At 45.1% G+C, this 24,007-nt stretch overlaps 1 protein-coding gene across 1 annotated transcript in view; it reads right to left on the reverse strand.

Annotated features, from left to right (window-relative positions):
• Window positions 1–24,007, reverse strand: part of LOC106573567 (fibrillin-2) — a 112,626-nt gene that overhangs the window by 39,970 nt on the left and 48,649 nt on the right. Inside the window, exons 9-20 of the mRNA XM_014148716.3 lie at window positions 13,887–14,012; window positions 9,531–9,683; window positions 8,474–8,716; window positions 3,872–4,015; window positions 3,537–3,656; window positions 3,199–3,324; window positions 2,901–3,023; window positions 2,484–2,759; window positions 2,155–2,208; window positions 1,782–1,907; window positions 1,386–1,511; window positions 733–852 (exon numbers count right to left, since the gene is read on the reverse strand). Coding sequence (XP_014004191.3) covers window positions 733–852; window positions 1,386–1,511; window positions 1,782–1,907; window positions 2,155–2,208; window positions 2,484–2,759; window positions 2,901–3,023; window positions 3,199–3,324; window positions 3,537–3,656; window positions 3,872–4,015; window positions 8,474–8,716; window positions 9,531–9,683; window positions 13,887–14,012 — 1,737 coding nt within the window. The remainder of the gene's footprint in view (window positions 1–732; window positions 853–1,385; window positions 1,512–1,781; window positions 1,908–2,154; window positions 2,209–2,483; window positions 2,760–2,900; window positions 3,024–3,198; window positions 3,325–3,536; window positions 3,657–3,871; window positions 4,016–8,473; window positions 8,717–9,530; window positions 9,684–13,886; window positions 14,013–24,007) is intronic.

Here is a 24,007-nt window from a genome sequence, read left to right on the forward strand (position 1 = left end):
GAGGAGTAGGAGGCCCCGGTGCACAACTGGGCAAGAGGACAAGTACATTAGAGTGTCTAGTTTGAGAAACAGATCCCTCACAAGTCCTTAACTGGCAGCTTCATTAAATAGTACCCGCAAAACACCAGTTAAACGTCAACAGTGAAGAGGCAACTCCAGGATGCTGGCCTTCTAGGCAGAGTTGCAAAGAAAAAGCCATGTCTCAGACTGGCCAATAAAAATAAAATATTAAGATGGGCAAAAGAACACAGACACTGGACAGAGGAACTCTGCCTAGAAGGCCAGCATCCTGGAGTCACCTCCTCACTGTTGACGTTGAGACTGAGCTTTTGAGCTTTTGACGTTGAGCTTTTCTTTCAAAACAAGGACATTTCTAAGTGACCCCAAACTTTTGAACGGTAGTGTATATGACTCTGCTTTGAACAGAAAACAGCACTATATTCTAAAGTACAGGAATCTATTAGACTGACAAGGCTGGCTCATGTTGGTGTTTATTCTAATGATTCATCCCTGATTACCATCTGTAGATGTCCAAAGCGGACATTGACTTGTTTATTTAGACTAGAATACACATTCTAGAAGGCCTACGAAGCTAGAAACCTTGGCTCATATCCCACTTCACTCTGTCTGCTTGATGATGATTCTCCGACAGAAGTTTGTCTCAGGAATCCGTTGGTTTTCATTTGTGTCAGATTGAGTCGGGCAGTTGTGATAGATGCCTCGTTCTCTTACCCACACAGATGGTGTTGGTGGAGTCCAGCTTGCTGCCGTGGGAACACTCGCAGTTGAAGGACCCGGCGATGTTGCGGCAGACTCCGTTGACACACGGGCTGGACTCACACTCGTTGATATCTGAAACACATGGATCAGAGCAGGGTTAGGTAAGGCATTGAATAGCCAGTTAAATGGGTCATATAGACCAGTGGAGGCTGCTGAGGGGAGGACGGCTCATAATAACGTCCGGAACGGAGCAAATGGAATGGCAGATAACACCTGGAAACCATGTGTTTGATGTATTTGATACCATTCCACTGATTCGCTCCAGTCATTACCACGAGCCTTTTCTCCCCAATTAAGGTGCCGCCAACCTCCTGTGATATAGACAGACGTGTGTTTACTTCAACAAGGACAGAGGATATAAGCCAACGTGTTCATATATCTGATGTTCTATTTAACTCTGTCATGTGTTAAACAGTTGCAGGTGTATGTACATCTAGCAGATTTCACATCTACAACGTTTAGTCAATGAAAGGAAAGGGGAATACCAACACTGCTCTGATACTCCTAGCATGTTCAACTGTGGTTGTGCATTAGCATGCTGATATTGAGGCATTAGAAATGTGAGGTGTGTGTCTTCTCCATTGGTGTGTGTATGAAGTGTTCACCTTCGCAGGTCTCAGAGTCAGGTTTGAAGACGAAGCCTTTGGGACAGGAGCAGGAGTAACTCCCGGGGGTGTTTCTACACAGGCCGTTGTCACACAGCAGACGGTTCACTAGGCACTCATTGATGTCTGGTAGGTTGAGGATAAGAGGACAACAGGGTTGACTTATCACATGTAACACAAACCAACCAAAACAATCAACCCCAGTGTTTGAAATGTAGAAGATGGTTCACCCTGAAAAACTAACTTTGTTCATTCATCAAGACCACGAAAGTACAGCAGATGCTGTGAAAAATATGGGACTCTGTTTGACTTTAGATCACTTTTAAGGTCTGATAAACTTTCATTTGGGTTGCCGCTTTTTCCACCAGACATTGAATACAGGAAGACTGGACTCACCCACGCAGTTCTTGCCGCTGGAGTCGGACTCGTAGCCAATGTTACAGATGCAGCGGTAGCTCCCTCTCAGGTTCTCACACATGCCGTTCTGACAGATGTCAGGGTCCAAGGCACACTCGTTGATGTCTGAGGAGACACCCACCACAAACCACAGCCTTAGCTTTAAGCTCTCTCCAACGTCCAGATTCCTTTTCTTCACTTTTCCTTTATTCTCTCTTTGATTTGAAATTCAGAGTGAAATTCACACCTTTCTGAGGGATGCATTGGAATGTTAGGGGAGGCCTGTTAAATGCCAGAATAACTAGCAGTGATTGTAGGGCAAGCTCCAAACCACAGAGACCTAACATTAAACAGCACCAGTCACATGACTCACCTCTGCCGTCAGCAGTAATGCCAATCCCACTGCTGCACACCGCCTGGAACTCAGCTGAAAGCCAAGAAAAACCCCTGTAAGTCACCTGCTAATATATCCAGTGTAACTAAAAATCACAATTGACATTATAATTCTAACAATCACTTCTGCAGTATTTGGAAGAGTTCTACAGGATCTTAGTCTGGAATTTGAACTGATATGAACAACATTGTGAAGTGAAACAATACTGAAACAGAGCATATCAGCTTGGATTCCAGGCTAACAGGATGTGAATGACAGCACATGTAAACCAATGATGTTTGCTGGTGTGGTTAAGGTTAGTCAGTCACCTGAGTTGCGGGCAGGGCAGGGCTGGCAGGGCTCTCCGAAGCCGTGTTCAGGACTGGCACAGCAGCACTCAGACTTAGTGACGGCGCCAGGGAAGGGACGCGAGCACGTGCCCATCTTGATGGCACCGTAGCAGGTGGTACGCATGTGTGTGTCGACACACACTCTCCCGTCCACGTCGATGGCCAGGCCTGGTGGGCACTCACAGCGAAAGGAGCCCTCAGAATTGATACATCGTCCGTTCATACAGATGCCTGGTGTCTGGCACTCATCAATGTCTGAGGGAGCAGAGAAGGGGAGAGATATGATGATGGTACTTGTCCCACATGGCTGCAATACAGTCATGGAATCAATCACATTTCGATATAAAGAAACCTTTAGAGAGGATGCACGTCCAGAAATGATATCAGATGACGTACCTGTGCAGTAACGTCCGTTAGGTGCCAGGGCGAAGCCAGGTTTGCAGATACACTTGAAGCTACCGTCCTCGTTGATACACATTCCATTGAGACACATGTTGGTGGTGGCACACTCATCATGATCTGGTTGAAGAAATAGAGGTGAATTAGGCTTTCTGCCACGTAGGCTTTCTGTCACGATGGCTTTCTGCCACAAACAAATGAGCGTAACCTAGTGACATACAGTATGTATTTACCATGTAACAGGCCTCTAGGTGTAATCCATGCTGTTAGAGCGTAAGGTATGTGTGTAGCTCACCTATGCAGTTCTTCCCATCAGGAGTGAGCTCAAAGCCAGCGTTGCAAATGCACTGGAAGCTTCCGTCAGTGTTGACACAACGTCCGTTACGACACATCACTCCGTTCACGATGCACTCATCAATATCTGGGGAGGGAGGGAGGAAGAGGGGTGTTTAGGCTTAGTTTGACTGTTAGCCAGGTTAGGTACCAGTCTGTTTCTGTTCTGGACACCTTGTGGTGTTGTTACAAGCAGAGTCAGTCAATGGGCCAATGTACCCAGTCTGTCCATCCAATACAACTGTTGTCATAAAAAATGATCATGTTCTGTAGTTGTTCTGGTGAGTGATTGAAACATACCAATGCAGGCCTGTTTGGTGGGCGTGCCCTGGTAGCCTTCGTGACACTTGCAGTGGTATGATCCAGGTGTGTTGACACAGTCTCCGTTGACACAAGGGTTGCTGACACACTCATCCACATCTGAAGGAGGGAGGAGAGGAGGCAATGAAGAAATATACATTTATCAGTGCAACCCAGGATGCTCCAACTACAAATCTGAACACTCCCATACGTGTTAAAACAGGTTAAAGAATGAATGCTATTGTGTTTTACATCTACCAGAGAAGTTCTGTGTGGTCAGAAGATGGCAGTACAGTATATGATTTTCCTAACTGTAATAACTGCAGTGGGCTTACCAATACACTCCCCGCGTACGTCCTGCCTGTAGCCCATGTTACATTCACAGCGGTAGCTGGTCGGGGTGGGGATACAGCGGCCGTTCAAACACAGGTTGGTGAAATGTTTACACACGTCAACGGTCTCATTGACTGACACAGGGACTGAGGATACACAACACAATACATTACCACACAATATTTATTATTTATTAAAACACAGTGAAGAAAAGTTGATGAAAAGCCATAGACTATTGTCTCTGCTTCCACATGGCAAGCGGTACTGGAGCAACAAGTCCGACAGGCTCCTGAACAGCTTCTATCCCCAAACCATAAGACTGCTAAACAGCTAACAAAATGGCTACACAGACTATCTGCATTGACAGTTTTATTTTTGTACTGACTCTAAGCACCCTCACAAGACTCTACACACACACACTCCCACTGAACACACACACACACACACACACACACACACACACACACACACACACACACACACACACACACACACACACACACACACACACACACACACACACACACACACACACACACACACACACACACACACACACACACACACACATAATTTGCTCACACACACATAACACCCCTTCAAATGAGTGGAATCGGCTATTTCAGCCAAATCAAGCACACAGCCATGTGATCTCCATAGACAAACATTGCAGTAGAATGGCCTTACTGAAGAGCTCAGTGACTTTCAACGTGGCACCGTCATTGGATGCCACCTTTCCAACAAGTCAGTTCGTCAAATTTCTGCCCTGCTAGAGCTGCTCCGATCAACTGTAAGTGCTGTTACTGTGAAGTGGAAACATCTAGGAGGAACAAAGTCTCAGCCGCAAAGTGGTAGGCCACACAAGCTAACAGAACGGGACTGAAGTGAGTAAAAATAGTCTGTCCTTGGTTGCAACACTCACTACTGAGTTCCAAACTGCCTCTGGAAGCAACCTCAGCACAAGAACTGTTCTTTGGGAGCTTCATGAAATGGGTTTCCATGGCCGAGCAGTCGCACACAAGCCTAAGATCACCATGCGCAATGCCAAGTGTCGGCTGGAGTGGTGTAAAGCTCGCTGCCATTGGACTCTGGTACAGTGGAAAGACATTCTCTGGAGTGATGAATCATGCTTCACCATCAGGCAGTCCAACGGACCAATCTGGGTTTGGCGGATGCCAGGAGAACGCTACCTCCCCGAATGCATAGCGCCAACTGTAAATTTAGTTGGAGGAGGAATAATGGTCTGGGGCTGTTTTTCATGGTTCGGGCCCTTAGTTCCAGTGAAGGGAAATCTTCACGCTACAGCATACAATGACATTCTAGACGATTCTGTGCTTCCAACTTTGTAGCAACAATTTGGGGAAGGCCCTTTTCTGCTTCAGCATGACAATGCCCCCGTGCACAAAGTGAGTTCCATACAGAAATGGTTTGTCGAGATCAGTGCGGAAGAACTTGACAGGCCTGCTCAGAGCCCTGATCTCAACCTCATCGAAAACCTTTTGGATGAATTGGAACACCGATGGCGAGCCAGGTCTAATCGCTCAACATCAGTGCCCGATCTCACTAATGCTCTTGTGGCTGAATGGAAGCAACTCCCCGCAGCAATGTTCAACATCTAGTGGAAAGTCATCCCAGAAAAGTAAAGGCTGTTATAGCAGCAAAAGGGGGGGACCAACCTCATATTAATGCCCATGATTTTGGAATGAGATGTTCGACGAGCAGGTGTCTACATACTTTTGGTCATGTAGTTTATATCCTGATGCCTAGTCACCTTACCTTATACACCTTATACATATCTACCTCTTTATCTCCAGTATCCCTGCACATTGTAAATATGCTATTGGAACTGATCCTGTATACATAGCATTTAATCCTAATACAAATTCCCTGTCTTTGGTCAGTTAGGATCACCACTTTATTTAAAGAATGTGAAATGTCAGAATAATAGTAGAGAGAATGACTTATTTCAGCTTTTATTTCTTTCATCACATTCACAGTGGGTCAGAAGTTTCCATACACTCAATTAGTATTTGGTAGCATTGCCTTGAAATTGGGGCAAATGTTTCAGGTAGCTTTCCACAAGCTTCCCAAAATAAGTTGGGTGAATTTTGGCCCATTCCGCTTGACAGAGCTGGTGTAACTGGGTCAGGTATGTAGGCCTCCTTGTTCGTACAAATTTTCTATAGGTTTGAGGTCTGGGATGTGTGATGGCCACTCCAATACCTTGACTTTGTTGTCCTTAAGCCATTTTGCCACAATTTTGGAAGTATGCTTGGTGTCATTGTCCATTTGGAAGACCCTTTGCGACCAAGCTTTAACTTCCTGACTGATGTCTTGAGATGTTGCTTCAATATATCCACAATTTTCCTTCCTCATGACGCCATTTATTTTGTGAAGTGCACCAGTTCCTCCTGCAGCAAAGCACCCCCACAACATGATGCTGCCGCCCCCGTGCATCACGGTTGGGATGGTGTACTTCGGCTTGCAAGCCTCACCCTTTTTCCTCCAAACATAACAATGGTCATTATGGCCAAACAGTTCTATTTTTGTTTAATCAGACCAGAGGACTATTCTCCAAAAAGTACAATCTTTGTCCCCATGTGCAGTTACAAACCGTAGTCTGGCTTTTTTTATGGCGGTTTTGGAGCAGTGGCTTCTTCCTTGCTGAGCAGCCTTTCAGATTATGTCGATATAGGACTCGTTTTACTGTGGACATAGATACTTTTGTACCTGTTTCCTCCAGCATCTTCACAAGGTCCTTTGCTGTTGTTCTGGGATTGATTTGCACTTTTCGTACCAAAGTACGTTCATCTCTAGGAGACAGAATGCGTCTCCTTCCTGAGCGGTATGACGGCTGCATGGTCCCATGGTGTTTATACTTGCATACTATTGTTTGTACAGATGAATGCGGTACCTTCAGGCATTTGGAAATTGCTCCCAAGGATGAACCAGACTTGTGGAGGTCTACAATTTTTTTCTAAGGTCTTAGCTGATTTCTTTTGATTTTCCCATGATGTCAAGCAAAGAGGCACTGAGTTTGAAGGTAGGCCTTGAAATACATCCACAGGTACACCTCCAATTGACTCAAATGATGTCAATTAGCCTATCAGAAGCTTCTAAAGCCATGACATAATTTTCTGGAATTTACCAAGCTGTTTAAAAGGCACAGTCAACTTAGTGGATGTAAACTTCAGACCCACTGGAATTGTGATACAGTGAATTATAAGTGAAATAATCTGTCTGTAAACAATTGTTGGAAAAATTACTTGTGTCATGCACAAAGTAGATGTCCTAACCGACTTGCCAAAACTATAGTTTGTTAACAAGACATTTGTGGAGTGGTTGAAAAACGAGTTTTAATGACTCCAACCTAAGTGTATGTAGACTTCAACTGTATCATGTTCTACTTTACTTTATTTTATAGTACGACGGATATTGATTACTACATTGTTTGGAAAGAGCTTCCAAGAAAGGCATTTCACTGTACTTGTGCACGTGACAATAAAACTTGAAGTTACCATAATTATTTTGGCATTCAGGTTAGTCTCATTGAGATATAATCTCTTCTCCAAAAGACCTAGTCCAATGCCGCATTAAAAGCAACTGGGAACTCTGAAAAAAACAAGGTCAAATCATAACGTCAGGGAATCTTAAGGTCGGAGTTCTAGAAAGAGGCCAGAGTTCCCAACTTGGAATTCCGAGTTGGATGACCCAGATGGGAGCTCGTTTTTTTTCACAGTTCCCAGTTGTCTTGAACGCGCTGAAGTCGGACATTTCTGAGTTCCAAGTTCCCAGTTGTTTTGAACGCGGCGCAAGACCTGATCGACAGTTTAAAAGATCAATATGTCATATACTCAGTTTAAAACCTCTACAGGATCTGTGTCCCCCCCGCGGGATGGTTGAGCTAACGTAGGTTAATGTGATTAGCATGAGGTTGTAAGAAACCAAAAAAAATTCCAGGACATAGATATATCTGATAGGGGCAGAAAGCTTAGGTTCTTCTAAATCTAACTGCACTATCCAATTTACAATAGCTTTTACAGTGAAAGAATACCATGCTATTGTTTGAGGAGAGTGCACAATTATGAAAATGTATGAATAAACCAATTAGGCACATTTGGGCAGTCTTGATACAACATTTTGAAGAGATATGCAATGGTTCATTGGATCAGTCTAAAACTCTGCACACACACCGCTGCAACTAGTGGCCAAAGTCTAAATTGGGCCTGGGTTTGAATAATACATTTTGGCCTTTCTCTTGCATTTCAAATATGATGGTACAAAAAAAATACAAAAAAACGCATGTTTTTATCTTTGTATTAGCTTTTACCAGATCTAATGTGTTATATTCTCCTACAATAATTTCACATTTCCACAAACTTGAGTCCTTTCAAATGGTAACAAGAATATGCATATCCTTGCTTCAGGTCCTGAGCTACAGGAAGTTAGATTTGGGTATGTCATTTTAGGCGAAAATTGGGAAAAAAAGGGGCGGATCCTTAAGAGGTTTTAAACACTCTAATATCTCTGTTACAAAACTTAAAACCGCAGGCTAATAATGCAACACTACCCTATGGACACTTGTCGTGGCCTAACCAACTCACCGATATTACGCCCGCCGCCGTTTCCTCCAAAACCATTGCCTCCTCCTCCCTGTCCCCCTCCTCCGATTCCTCCTCCGTTGCCATGGTGACCGTTTCCGTTAGGCCCGTTGGCGTTGAGTTTGTAGCCGTAGCTGTAACCGCCGCCGTTGGGGTAGCCGCCCCCATTGGGGAAGCCTCCGTGGGGGAAAGCTCCGTTACCCGTTCCATGGGGCACCCCCTCGATGCACAGCCTTCTGTACTCATCTACGAGGAAGAGGATAGAAAGGGTTCATATTGGTTATCTTCAATGAAAATGACATGCATGTTTTGTTATGGTTTGGGTCAGTTTGACTTATTTTGATGGTATACTGTACATATGGGCCAGTGGTTGCATAAAGTCACACACTTGAACAATGCCTGGACATGATTATGGCTGGAAAAATGGGATGTATGAACACACACACACACACACACACACACACACACACACACACACACACACACACACTGAGTGAACCCCAGAGGAGGAAATAGCCAAAGGGAGGCCTCCCACCATAATGAGTGGTGGGAACGAAGGCTGTGTGTGTGTGTGTGTGTGTGTGTGTGTGTGTGTGTGTGTGTGTGTGTGTGTGTGTGTACAGCTTGGCACTCATTCATACAAACAAATCACAAATGCATGAAAGGAATAAGTATGAAAACACACACTCTCACAGGGGAATAGACATGCAGTAGGTGAGCTAGATGGATGAGGCCAGGGCCATGGTCTTCACCCAGATCTCTTCCATCGTTCTCCTTTGGTTTTTAGTCATGATGTCATCCTCTTCAGCCCCTTTCCCACAGTGAGGGGATGTGGGATCGTGAATTATTTACATTGTCAGTTAAATGGGAAGCTCTTTATGTTTAATCCAAGCTGTTCAAGCTGTTCATTCATAACACATGTCAAAAATAATTATTCCATTGATATGCAAAAAGGAGTTTGGACTCCCTTAAGGCTGTGGGTCAGTAGTGATAAGTGTGTGTGTGTGTGTGTGTGTGTGTGTGTGTGTGTGTGTGTGTGTGTGTGTGTGTGTGTACTCACCGGATCCCCTGACAGGACACATCTCAGGGATCTGTCCAGATGCCCAGCAGCGGCCTGTGTCACAGCAGCACTGCATCTTGGTATACTGGCCCTGCATGTCACCCGCACAGCGCCCGTTCGCCAATGCCGAGAAACACGTGCCCACACGCTGGTCTGAGCGGGGGGATGGAGGGAGAAGGGGAGAGAAAGAGAGATGGGAAGAGAGGTCAGTATGCTTCAGGGTGAGTCACTCAGATCACTCATGACCTGTGTTGTAACACGGCTGACTTTCAGATCATGTTGAAAATCTACTGTTACTCTTTCACCTTTATGCAGACCATGTTATAATGCACATGCTTTAACATACTGTAAATACTCTGGTGACCAAGTATAAACACAATATTGCAGTGTTTCACTTAATGTGGGTCACAGACAGTTTCTACTGGCTCACAGTGTACGGTTGTGATGGGAAACAGGTGTTTGTACATTCTTGAGGATCACAAGAAAATCCAGAAGCCTTCAGCACAAAAAAGCCTGACAAGCACCTCCCTACCACACAGATGATATAGGGAGTGACGATGGAGGTGTGGTTCCTCCAGCCCTGTTGAGGGGTTACAGGTAACAGCTGTCCCCAAATACCAGGGCTGCCTCTCCCCAGGAAGTCTCTCCCCTGCCTGCCCTCTACATGGTAGCCTGGGAGGAAGCTAATTTATGGTCTGGGAGCTGTAAAGGTCTGAGGTGTCCTGACTAACTGCAAGTATTACAAGGGCCTCCTTATTTGGTCTTGTTTGTTACAGTCTCTCAGGTCAGAGTCAGTGGGGTGGAGGAGGGAGGGTCGCACAGAGGGAGGAGGGTGTGTTTGGGGTAAGTGGAGAAGAAGTGAGGGTCCCTTAGTGCGTGTGTGTTTTTGTGTGTGTAATGAGGATGAAAGTGAAGGGGGAAAGAGAGGGGCAGGGGGAAGGGGAAAAAGAGAGGGGCGGGGGAAGGGGAAAAGAGAGGGGCGGGGGAAGAGAGGGGCGGGGGAAGGGGAAAAGAGAGGGGCGGGGGAAGGGGAAAAGAGAGGGGCGGGGGAAGGGGAAAAGAGAGGGGCGGGGGGAAGAGAGGGGCAGGGGGAAGAGAGGGGAAGGGGAAAGAGAGGGGGAAAGAGAGTGGCAGGGGGAAGAGAGGGGAAGGGGGAAAGAGAGGGGGAAAGAGAGGGGCAGGGGGAAGGAGAGGGGCAGGGGGAAGAGAGGGGCAGGGGGAAGAGAGGGGCAGGGGGAAGGGGAAAAGAGAGGGGCGGGGGGGAAGAGAGGGGCAGGGGGAAGGGGAAAAGAGAGGGGCAGGGGGAAGAGAGGGGAAGGGGGAAAGAGAGGGGGAAAGAGAGGGGCAGGGGGAAGGAGAGGGGCAGGGGGAAGAGAGGGGCAGGGGGAAGAGAGGGGCAGGGGGAAGGGGAAAAGAGAGGGGCGGGGGGGAAGAGAGGGGAAGGGGGAAAGAGAGGGGGAAAGAGAGGGGCAGGGGGAAGGAGAGGGGCAGGGGGAAGAGAGGGGCAGGGGGAAGAGAGGGGCAGGGGGAAGGGGGAAGGGGGAAAGAGAGAGGCAGGGGGAAAGAGAGAGGCAGGGGGAAGGGGGAAAGAGAGAGGCAGGGGGAAGGGGGAAACAGAGGGGCAGGGGGAAACAGAGGGGCAGGGAGAAGAGGGAAAGATGGGGGAAAGAGATGTGAAGGGGGAACGGGGAGTGCAAGTTGATTAACTTGGCTAATGAGGCAGAAGTCTGGAATTAACCAGATCCATGTGGAGCAATCCTGGCCAATTATATTATACATGAGAAGCTGTGTGTCTAGGGTTTACAGCCAAACTTTCCCCCTTACTTCCCCCATCACTCCCTGCCTCCCTCCCTAGGACCAACCTAGCTGGGGGCATGATTGGGGGAGGATGGGTGTGGAGGGGTGGGAATATGGGAGCAGAGAGGGGGAGAGAGGAGAGGGAAAGTGGTGATGGGGATGATGATAACTTCAATGGGAACCAGACCCGTAGCTAGCTAGTCCATAGCAAGCCACACAAACGCATGCTTTCTCTTTTACAGACTGGGTTTCACAGTGTGACGAAGGGGGCATTAGGGCTGATTAGCCTTGCGCTCAACATGTCCCTCTGGTCTGCTTCTCCACGCTATGCTGCTAGAGTTGACATTCCTGGACCTGGAGCCCCCCGCTCACTTCATGTAATCTGGTGGATGGGGGAGGAGGGGTTAGTTTCTTAGTCTACCTCCCACTCACAAAACACACCCAAGCAAACAGGGGAGCCAGCCACAGCATGGGTCTGGCTGGAGCTGAGGAGATATGGTGGGATGTGTCAGACAGGCCCTGATATCACAGCTCTCTTTTATTTGTTCCTGGGGACAGTTCACCGGATTACACTAGACAGATGGATGAGCGCTGAGGGTGAGAAGCGATGGAAAGAGAAAACAGGGGGAAAGAGAAAAAAGGGCCTGGAGGAGAGAAGGAGAAATACAGAGAGCAGGGGGTGGAAGGACGGAGTGTGAGAGAAATTGTCAGTCCCCTTGGAGAAAGACAGAGAGAGAGAGAGAGAGAGAGTTGTTATACCATACGGCCTGCAGCTTGTTTTCCCAATCAGGCTACACTTCCCTCTCTTCCCTCTGCTCCCTCTCTTCCCTCTGCTCCCTCTGCTCCCTCTCCTCCTTCTCTTCCCACTCCTCCTTCACTTCCCTCTCTCCCACTGCTCTACCCTTTTTTGCGGCACAGAACAACAGAGAAAGGGGTGTTTTTTTCCTCCTCTCCTCCCGCTCTTTCTGTCTTGTCTTGCTTGTTGTCGTGGTGGTGTCAGCTTTGTTCTCCTGCAGGCCTCTAAGTGGGTCCAGATGCCTTCTACCTTGACGCTAAACAATCTTCCACACAACCAGGCCAGGCAGAACAGAAGAGAACAGAGGCCTCCTTGTGAGATCAACGTTGACCCTGTTCATTGTTCCCTTGGCATTTCCACCCTATTTCCCTTTTTTCGTCAAAAGACAACAAACAAGTACAGCAGAGATTGTCAACAGATGATGAAAAAATTGATTGCGTGCCAAAGAGAGCGGGGGGCCAACAAAACTTTGATCCGGGAGAGAATTTGAATATGGCATTCGACTGCCTGGTAGACTTTGGGGCGCACAACTTTTCAATTAAAGTAATCAAGGGGTTCTGCTTGGCTATGAGCGGGGCCTTGAATGAAGGACAGTTATTGGACTCCCATTCGGACGCTGTTTAAAAGCAACAGAACCAGCTCTCTGGCGGCCATTTTGATACGAGTTGCTGGTGATTGCAGGCGCTCTACATTAACACCTGGTATTGTTTCAGGGTGTGAGTCAGAGGTGCTAATGCTAAATGTTATAACAGCAGTCAAGACCTGCTGCAGAACTTCTTGACTCATCAGAACACTAGTCACAGGAGGACAGGAGGGAGAAGTCCAGATGTGAGCAGTCAGTGGCTAACAGGAGGGAGAAGTCCAGATGTGAGCAGTCAGTGGCTAACAGGAGGGAGAAGTCCAGATGTGAGCAGTCAGTGGCTAACAGGAGGGAGAAGTCCAGATGTGAGCAGTCAGTGGCTAACAGGAGGGAGAAGTCCAGATGTGAGCAGTCAGTGGCTAACAGGAGGGGGAAGTCCAGATGTGAGCAGTCAGTGGCTAACAGGAGGGGGAAGTCCAGATGTGAGCAGTCAGTGGCTAACAGGAGGGAGAAGTCCAGATGTGAGCAGTCAGTGGCTAACAGGAGGGAGAAGTCCAGATGTGAGCAGTCAGTGGCTAACAGGAGGGAGAAGTCCAGATGTGAGCAGTCAGTGGCTAACAGGAGGGAGAAGTCCAGATGTGAGCAGTCAGTGGCTAACAGGAGGGAGAAGTCCAGATGTGAGCAGTCAGTGGCTAACAGGAGGGAGAAGTCCAGATGTGAGCAGTCAGTGGCTAACAGGAGGGAGAAGTCCAGATGTGAGCAGTCAGTGGCTAACAGGAGGGAGAAGTCCAGATGTGAGCAGTCAGTGGCTAACAGGAGGGAGAAGTCCAGATGTGAGCAGTCAGTGGCTAACAGGAGGGGGAAGTCCAGATGTGAGCAGTCAGTGGCTAACAGGAGGGAGAAGTCCAGATGTGAGCAGTCAGTGGCTAACAGGAGGGAGAAGTCCAGATGTGAGCAGTCAGTGGCTAACAGGAGGGAGAAGTCCAGATGTGAGCAGTCAGTGGCTAACAGGAGGGGGAAGTCCAGATGTGAGCAGTCAGTGGCTAACAGGAGGGGGAAGTCCAGATGTGAGCAGTCAGTGGCTAACAGGAGGGAGAAGTCCAGATGTGAGCAGTCAGTGGCTAACAGGAGGGAGAAGGAGAGAGTGGTGTGGGTGTGTTTGCAGGGGGCAGTGGTAACTCACCTACACATCTGGCACCGTCAGTACTGGTGATGTAACCACGGGGACAGGTGCAGACGTAGCTACCGGCTGTGTTGGTGCATTCACCTCCGTCACACACACCTGGGATAGTGCTGCACTCGTCAATATCTGAAACACACACACACACACACTTAGATCATTGGAGTTAGAGCATCCACTGAGCTTCACGATAGTCATACACTTATCACACACAGTAAATCAAAACCCTGTCACAGGCATTGCTTGGAAGAATTCCTCATCCTTAATAGCAGCTGTTCAAAGTCTTTGGATCTATGTAAAATATTTGAAGAAGTGGATGATATCTCATCTGTCAAAACGCACTTGAGGGCCTCAAATAATCACTAGTCATAATAACTCTACAGACAAGAGCAGGACCTACAGCCAGACTCAGTCAAGACAACCTGAGTCCAGGTCTGAAGGGAGGAGGCGATCAAATGGAAAATGTCTGGGTTCATTTTCTGCCAAAGACTCATTACTTTATTTCACACTGGTCTACATTAATCAATGTCCAACACACCTCAGTGGACTTCATAACTGTGGTGGATTTTAAGAGGTTTAAATGGTGAGAGTTTCCCACACACACACCATGAGAGAAATTCAGCTGCCCCAGAGAGATTACATTAGACCTGGGAGTCAGCAGTAAAGAGCTAGTGTGTGTGTGTATGTGTGTTTACGTGTGTGTGCACACGCCTGTGTGTATGTGTGTGTGTGAGTTAGCCAGGACTTGGCAGGGTCTACTCCTCTGTGTGGTGTATTACAGTATATTACCTCACACATGAAAAGGCCTCACTGCTATGAGCTTCCAGAAGGCATTGGGTTTTTATGACGTGCTACCACTTATCTATACACATACATAATTACCTTTATTTGGTCAAATTACAGTATGCGTGTGTGTATACCGTGGCGTGTGAGACGCGTGGTGGCATGCCGTAAACGTGTGTGAGTAGTCGGCGGGTATGCATGAACGCTGTCTATGAGGCTGTGTGTGTGTGTGTGTGTGATAATGCACACAGTGGGAAGTTAAGAGCACTGGGTCCCCTGCTGGGTCCCCTGCTGACTATTGTCTGACTGCAGTGGTAAAAGGTTCTCCTCAAGTCATATATAAAAAAGTAGCAAAATAAAGGTGGAGTCAGCATTCCCTCAGAATAGGAGCAGACTTTACACAGCTCAGACATGGACAGCTGTGTGTGTGTGTGTCGGTCTCTGCATTTGTGAGAAAGTGTTTATGTGTGTCGGTCTGTGTGTGTGTGGGTGTGTGTGTGTAACTGTGTATGTCTGTACAGTATGTGTGTATGTGTGTTAGGGTTGCACATTCTGGGGAATATTCAGAGGTGGAAACTTTCTGTGGGAATTAACGGGAATATATGGGAATTAATGGAAATATATGCAAATTAATATTATTACCACTTAAATGAAGATGTTCTTTGCATTGGATATATTTACCATATCATATGGAGACAGAAAAATAAACCTTTACCTTATCATAAGTACATAATTGCAAATTATTAAATCCTTCCAATAAAAAAAAACGATTTAGTTACGAATTGAACTTAAATGAGCTGAATCTTCATATGGGATGATGTCACTGAACAACAAAAGAAAGGGAATATTGAATGATCCCCAATGATCCATCGCGTCTCCCAAAAACGTTTTCAACATACATCTGTAAAATGATAGTCTGGAAACTAAAGCTTTGGTTGTCTTCCTGTCAGGCTTCCATGTCTTCTCCCTGGACCTCCTCAATGTCCACCTCTTGAACATCAGACTCATCTGTCACTTTCCGACCTTGTTGAGGATGGCTCGTTGTCAGGCTCAAAAAGCCTCAAATTTGCCCGGATGGCCACCAATATTCCAACCCTTGTATTGGTCAGCCTGTTGCATGCTGTGGTGTGTGTGTTCCCAAACAAGGACCAGTTGCGTTCTGAGGTGGCTGATGTTGGTGGGATTTGGAGGATGATGGAGGCAACAGGGGAAAGAGCCTCAGATCCACAAAGTCCCTTCACCAGGTGGCTGATGAGATATGTTGGCACGACTGCCATATTGCATCTCCATCCCAAAGCCATTGCTTGGAAGTGTACTGCGCCAGACTGCCAAGAACCTTGCCCTCATCCAGGCCAAGGTGGCGAGACACGGTAGTGATGACACAATAGGCCTTGTTGATCTCTGCACCAGACAGGATGCTCTTGCCAGCATACTTGGGGTCCAACATGTACGCTGCGGAGTGTATGTGCTCCAGGCAGAAGTCTTCACGCTTTTTGATGTATTTCAGAAATGCAGTTTCCTCTGTTTGGAGCAACAGTGAAGTGGGCAGAGCAGTACGGATTTCTTCTCTTACATCTGCAAGCAGACAGGATGGCTTTGTCTTCCTCAATCCGTGCAATGGCTACTGCTATAGGTTTCAGGAGTTTCACTACATGATCCAGGAGGATCCTCTTGATGGGGCTGTCCATTTCAGCAGACAGTGATATGGCCATTTCTGGGAGAGACTCCTTCCCCTCCTGGAGACGGTCAAACATGATGACAACACCACCCCAACGGGTGTTGCTGGGCAGCTTCAATGTGGTGCTCTTATTCTTCTCACTTTGATTGGTGAGGTAGATTGCTGCTATAACTTGATGACCCTTCACATACCTAATCATTTCCTTGGCTCTCTTGTAGAGTGTATCCATTGTTTTTAGTGCCATGATGTCCTTGAGGAGCAGATTCAATGCATGAGCAGCACAGCCAATGGGTGTGATGTGAGGGTAGGACTCCTCCACTTTAGACCAAGCAGCCTTCATGTTCACAGCATTGTCTGTCACCAGTGCAAATACCTTCTGTGGTCCAAGGTCATTAATGACTGCCTTCAGCTCATCTGCAATGTAGAGACCGGTGTGTCTGTTGTCCCTTGAGTCTGTGCTCTTGTAGAATACTGGTTGAGGGGTGGAGATGATGTAATTAATTATTCCTTGCCCACAAACATTCGAGCACCCATCAGAGATGATCGCAATACAGTCTGCTTTCTCTATGATTTGCTTGACCTTCATTTGAACTCTGTTGAACTCTGCATCCAGCAAATGAGTAGATAAAGCATGTCCGGTTGGAGGGGTGTATGCTGTGCGAAGAACATTCAGAAATCTCTTCCAATACACATTGCCTGTGAGCATCAGAGGTGAACCAGTTGCATACACAGCTCGAGCAAGACATTCATCAGCATTTCTCTGACTACGTTCCTCCATTGAGTCAAAAAACTTCTGATTCCAGGAGGACCGTGAGCTGTTGCTATCGATAAGGTGTCTGATTCATCATTTTCACCTCGAATAGAAGTAGAGGGACTTTGGTCAGAGTTTGCTTGTTGTGAGTGCTGAGGGAACTTTATGCACATGGCCAGATGATTCTGCATCTTTGTTGCATTCTTCACATATAATTTGGCACATTATTTGCAAATGTACACAACTTTTCCTTCTACATTAGCTGCAGTGAAATATCTCCACACATCTGATAGTGCCTGTGGCATTTTCCTGTAAAGACTAGAAAAAAATGAGTAAAAAAAACCCCAAATACAATTCCATGTACATATAAATAGTTAAGCAGTTAGATTAAACGACTCCTTTGTAAGATACATGTTTTAAAATGAAATGTGTATGGAAACAGGTGAATTAACACTCCTCAGGTAGCAGGCTCAAGCAAGCTAAAACCCACATGGTAGCAAAAACTAATTAGCAGAAATTGTTAACAAGTTAGAAATGATTTAAACACTTTGCTGTAGGCTACTAATTACTAGTTAACAAAAAATGATGTATTTCATATAAAATATATTCACCACACCCAGTATTGTAATCAAAACTTACCAGAAAGCATGTAGTCCTTGGCTCAGACAGTGTAGTAGTGTGGGCTCAATAGCATCTCATTAGTGTGCAAGATCTTGAGAATCAGCTGTACATGTGATTGAAGAGTGCACTGCACACATGTGATTCCATTGAATTGGGGATAGTTTAACCAAAATATGCCACAAGACCTAGAATTGCCTTATGTGTATCCCACAAAAAAGGTTCACTGTTATAAGCTAACTTTTTTGATGAATTTAACCAAAATTCCCCAAATTCCACGGCTTAACTTCCCATGGAAAATTTCCAGAAGAATTCCGGAAATTTACAGGAAAGTTTCCGACCCTTTGCAACCCTAATGTGTATGTGTGTGTGTGTGTGTGTAACTGTGTTTGTCTGTACAGTATGTGTGTGTGTGTGTATCTATAAGTGTCCGACGCTATGGGGAGGTCCTTATATATAACACTAAAATCATCTCTGCTCTGTAAGTGTTTCTTTGTTCTAGCCCTAACAGCTGGTCCTGGGCCAGTAGTCTGTATTTATCGAAGGAAAATGAGGGAGGAAAAAAACAACAACTATGAAATCAGGTAGGTTGCTTTGGCCTAGAAGAACTACCTCCCTGACATGTTAACTGCTCCAAGGCTGGCTCCACAGGAACATGAGACCATGTTGGTGCATAAACTTGGAGGGCATTTTGAAACCCATTTTCCCTTTGGAAAACAGATGGTGGTCTGTGATGTCTTAACCGAACAAAATGGGGTTTGAATCGGTCAATCTCAGAGCTGTGCTATTTGAGGTATCTGGGCATTTATAGTTATGGATGGTTCAACTCAGTATTCCCTACCCTTAAATGGGCTATGGAATGCTTGATGTTTTGAAACTAAAACTGACTGCCCCACTTAAGTTCAAACACAATGTTCCCTAAAAGCAGCCCCATCCACCATCCAACCCCCACCTTGGCCCAAGCGAAGCCCACGTACGGAGCCTCAGACTTGGGGCTGTAATTACTTAACCTTCAAGGACCTCCACCCCCATACGCTGCCTCTCACTCCACCAGGCTTCAAAGACTACAGGGCATAGGTCACCTCTCCTGCTTGTCCAGCCAACAGGCCTCCAGTCATCATAAGACCATAGCACAATCCAGCATTTCAGTGGGACTGTGATAGGACAGCCGCCATCACATGATCAACTAATTTGACATTCACATATTGTCCATAATGTCTATACACACCATTCACATACATATATACACTACCGTTCAAAAGTTTGGGGTCACTTAGAAATGTCCTTGTTTTTGAAAGAAAAGCACATTTTTTGTCCATTAAAATAATATAACATTGATCAGAAATACAGTGTAGACATTATTTATGTTGTAAATGACTATTGTAGCTGGAAAAGGCAGATTTTTTTTTATGGAATACCTACATAGGCGTACAGAGGCCGGGGCCTCCCACTCCTCTTTCTATTCTGGTTAGAGCCAGTTTGCGCTGTTCTGTGAAGGGAGTAGTACACAGCGTTGTATGAGATCTTCAGTTTCTTGGCAATTTCTCGCATGGAATAGCCTTCATTTCTCAGAACAAGAATAGACTGACAAGTTTCAGGAGAAAGTTCTTTGTTTCTGGACATTTTGAGCCTGTAATCAAATCCACAAATGCTGATGCTCCAGATACTCAACTAGTCTAAAGAAGGCCAGTTCTGTTGCTTCTTTAATCAGAACAACAGTTTTCTGCTGTGCTAACATAATTGCAAAAGGGTTTTCTAATGATCAATTAGCCTTTTAAAATGATAAACTTGGATTAGCTAACACACCATGCCATTGGAACACAGGATTGATGGTTGCTGATAATGTAGATATTCCATGAAAAATCAGCCGTTTCCAGCTACAATAGTCATTTACAACAATAACAATGTCTACACTGTATTTCTGATCAATTTGATGTTATTTTAAATGGACAAAAAATTTGACTTTCTTTCAAAAACAAGGACATTTCTAAGTGACCCCAAACTTTTGAACGGTAGTGTATATATTTATATTCCGGAATCTGGTCCGGAAGCTAATGTCCTGCAATTCTATCTATTTTGCTATGGGGTTTTGTACTGTGTATTTAAATACTGTATTCTTGACATAGCTCATTCTAATATTTCTGCTAATGTACATTGTATTTTAGTTACACTGTTTATACACACAGCATATGTATGTATATACTAGATTCTTGATATAGCTCACGGTAATATATCTACTGCTGTACATATTATTCTTAGTATATCTTGTGTAAATTCATCCGGTGTATATAAGTATAGATTGCATTTGGATTACTGTTACAGTGCTATTTGGGTTACATAATTGGTTTTGTTTTTTTAAAGATGCAATATGTAACTTTTTGGGCGACCTGACAAAATTCACATAGAAATGTGAGTTATAGATCCGTCATTCTCATTGAAAGCAATTTTAAGAAGCGTTATGTTCTATGTACGCTATTTCTATGCTTCCCGTTTTAAGTTTAGTCTTTTACTTTCGGTTTGTACACCAGCTTCAAACACCTGAAAATACAATATTTTTGGTTATTGAAAATATTTTTAACAGAGATTTAGATGGTACAATGATTCGCTAGATTATACTTGCTCGTTTTGTCACATAAACTGAAATTAGGAAAATTATTCTAATTTTAGCAACCCGGAAATGGTGGAGCGATTTCTGCATAGTGAATCTTTAAATACATCTTTTTTAAATGATTTGTGCACTTGTTTGACATTTACTCCATTGTTAGGAGCTAGTAACATAAGCATTTAGCGGCAACTGCTATTAACATCTGCTAAACTGAGTATGCGACCAATACATTTTTATTTGATTTTATTTTGAGTTTCCTCCAGGTATATGACTGTTTCTAACCCTTCATTGACCCTCAGGGCCTACCGATCTCCCCCAGCTGATCTCTCTCTCTCTATATCTGTTACTGGACACCCAGGGCCTGTTCAAATACTCTTAAAATGCACTCTTCCTTCTTTCCCTTACTAATCATAGATTGGAAAGTGATTGGATAAGTAAAAGCAAAAAAAAGTACCACCCTATTGTTCTCCCTAACATAACTCTTAGACCAACTCTCTCCTTCTTTAAGGAAGGAAGGAAGGAAGGAAGGAAGGAAGGAAGGAAGGAAGGAAGGAAGGAAGGAAGGAAGGAAGGAAGGAAGGAAGGAAGGAAGGAAGGAAGGAAGGAAGGAAGGAAGGAAGAATTTCCAAAGTATTTGAGCAGAGCCTGAGTTTCTCTCCATCACTCAATAGGGAATCATCAGTGATCTAGCATTGGTTCTATGGTAGTTAATGATATTAGGGAGTGGAGCCCTGGGAATTGACCAGAAGAAGCTGGTGGGATGAGCTATAGAAGGATGGGCACATTTTATTGCCTAGAATGGAATAAATGGAACGAAGTCAAACATGTGGTTGCCATATCTTTGATTTGTTTGCTACCCTACCATTTATTCCCTTCCAGCCATTACAATGAGCCCGTCCTCCTTTAGCTCCTCCCACCATCCTCTTCTGGAACTGACTGGGTGAGGAGTGAGGTGGGTAAAGGACCGAATATTGGTCATGCTCTGCCCTATCACTTAATGCAGGGGTTCTCAAAGTGGGGTCCGCGGAGGTCCGTGGCCAGAATATATATCAAGTGTATATTATTATTTCGGAAAGTATTCAGACCCCTTGACTTTTTCCACATTTTGCTACGTTACAGCCTTATTGTAATATTTAGGAAATCGTTTTTTCCCCTCATCAATCTACACACAATACCCCATAATGACAAAGCAAAAGAAGTTTAGACATTTTTGCTAATTCATAAAAAAATATATATTTAAAAAAAATCACATTTACATAAGTATTCAGACTCTTTACTCAGTACTTTGTTGAAGCACCTTCGGCAGCGTGGAGTCTTCTTGGGTATGACTCTACAAGCTTGGCACACATGTATTTGGGGAGTTTCTCCTATTCTTCTCGGCAGATCCTCTCAAGCTCTATCAGGTTGGATGGGGAGCGTTGCTGCACAGCTATTTTCAGGTCTCTCCAGAGATGTTTGACCGGGTCCAAGTCCAGGCTCTGGCTGGGCCACTCAAGGACATTCAGAGACTTGTCCCAAAGCCATTCCTGCGTTGTCTTGGCTGTGTGCTCAGGGTCGTTGTCCTGTTGGAAGGTGAATGTTTGCCTCAGTCTGACGCTCTGAGCGCTCTGGAGCAGGTTTTCATCAAGGATCTCTCTGTACTCTTCTCCATTCAGCTTTGCCTCGATCCTGACTAGTCTCACAGTCCCTGCCGCTGAAAAACATCCCCACAGTATGATGCTGCCACCACCATGCCTCAGCGTAGGAATGGTGCCAGATTTCCTCTAGACGTTGACATTCAGGTCAAAGAGTTCAATCTTGGTTTCATCAGACCAGAGAATCTTGTTTCTCATGGTCTGAGAGTCTTTAGGTGCCTTTTGACAACTCCAAGCGGGCTGTTATGTGCCTTTCACTGAGGAGTGGCTTCCGTCTGTCCACTCTACCAGAAAGGCCTGATTGGTGGAGTGCTGCAGAGATGATTGTCTTTCTGGAAGGTTCTCCCATCTCCACATAGGTACTCAGAGTGACCATCAGGTTCTTGGTCACCTCCCTGACCAAGGCCCTTCTACCCTGATTGCTCAGTTTGGCCGGGCGGCCAGCTCTAGGAAGAGTCTTGATGGTTCCAAACATCTTCCATTTAAGAATGATGGAGGCCAATGTGTTCTTTGGGACCTTCAATGCTGCAGAAATAGTTTGGTACCCTTCCCTAGGTCTGTGCCTTGACACAATCCTGTCTCGGAGCTCTATGGACAATTCCTTCAACGTCATGGCTTGTTTTTTGCACTGTCAACTGTGGGACCTTATATAGACAGGTGTGTGCCTTTCCAAAACATGTCCAATCAATTTAATTTACCACAGGTGAACTCCAATCAAGTTGTAGAAACATCTCAAGGATGATCAATGGAAACAGGATGCACCTGAACTCAATTTCGAGTCTCATAGCAAACGGTCTGAATACTTATGTAAATAAGCTATTTCTATTTTTATTTTTTATACCTTTGCAAAAAATTATAAAAACAGTTTTCGCTTTGTCATTATGGGGTATTGTGTGTAGATTGCTGAGAAAAACATTATATTTAATCAATTTTAGAATAAGACTGTAACGTAACAAAATGTGGAAAGAGTTAAGGGGTCTGAATACTTTCCGAAGGCATTAATACATTACAAACTTTTTAATAAATATTACTAACAAAAGATAAAACAACTTTTGGCCAAGGGATCCATGGAATAAGTTTAAATTGTGAAAACAATACAAAGTAATATTATTAGTCTGCAATTTATGTTCTTAACCCTGGGCATCATGGGCCTGGGAGACTTACAGTGATATTGGTATCCACAGTACAATTATATATTTTTCAACTCAAAACTATTTCCCTCAAATGTTATTTTTGTACATAAATGCACTCACTGCATTTTAAGCTTTAAAACGGAAAAGTTCTCTCTGCCAAAATGTGTAGAATTCTAGGAAATTAGCTTGAAAACCGCATTAAAATGTATCTGATGCCAAGAGGCGGGACTTTTAAATGTTCTTTCCCCGGGTCAGAGACTTGGTTCGTTCAGTCATGCACTGCAGACGTCATAGTAAAAATTCCTTGTAGACTATTTTTATCGCACTCAAGTTGTGTTCTGATTATGAGGGGGTCCCTGATGAATTTGCTATCACAAAACCCCAGACTTAATGAGTCCCTAAGGTGAGTGATTATTACAACGCCTCTCTCTGCCTGATAGGAGCCAGGGGATGGTTTGTACACCATAACCCTGCTGAGTCACTCCTTCTCTCCTGCTGTGCTGGTTTAATAAGGACTCAATCCTAACATGAGATGTGTGTGCGTAGTGTAATTCAGACTTTGGGTAATATAAGGGATACATTACATTGATGTCAATGAGAGGTATGCGTGGGACAGTGAGTTAGGCACGCAATCTCCAGACTGAAGCTAAACTGTTGTGAGGTTTTAAGGTATAGTATACTACTTTGGTATGTACTTGTATGGTACAGTATGATGTTAGAGTACAAGTTACTATGAGCCACTAACTGGACTGAGGCTAGTGATTGGCAGGTAGAGGGGAAAACGAAGTGTACACAACTATACTCCTAGACAGCACATCAGACAGTGTAGTTAAGTGGGTAAAATACCTCTGGCTGAAACAGTCCCAGAGCTCTTTCCAACCTCCCCAAAGACTAGGAACCCATCCAAGGCCTACAGCCCCCA

This window comes from Salmo salar, chromosome 16 (genome assembly GCF_965601325.2).
Source record: "Salmo salar chromosome 16, fSalSal1, whole genome shotgun sequence".
NCBI lineage: Eukaryota > Metazoa > Chordata > Actinopteri > Salmoniformes > Salmonidae > Salmo > Salmo salar.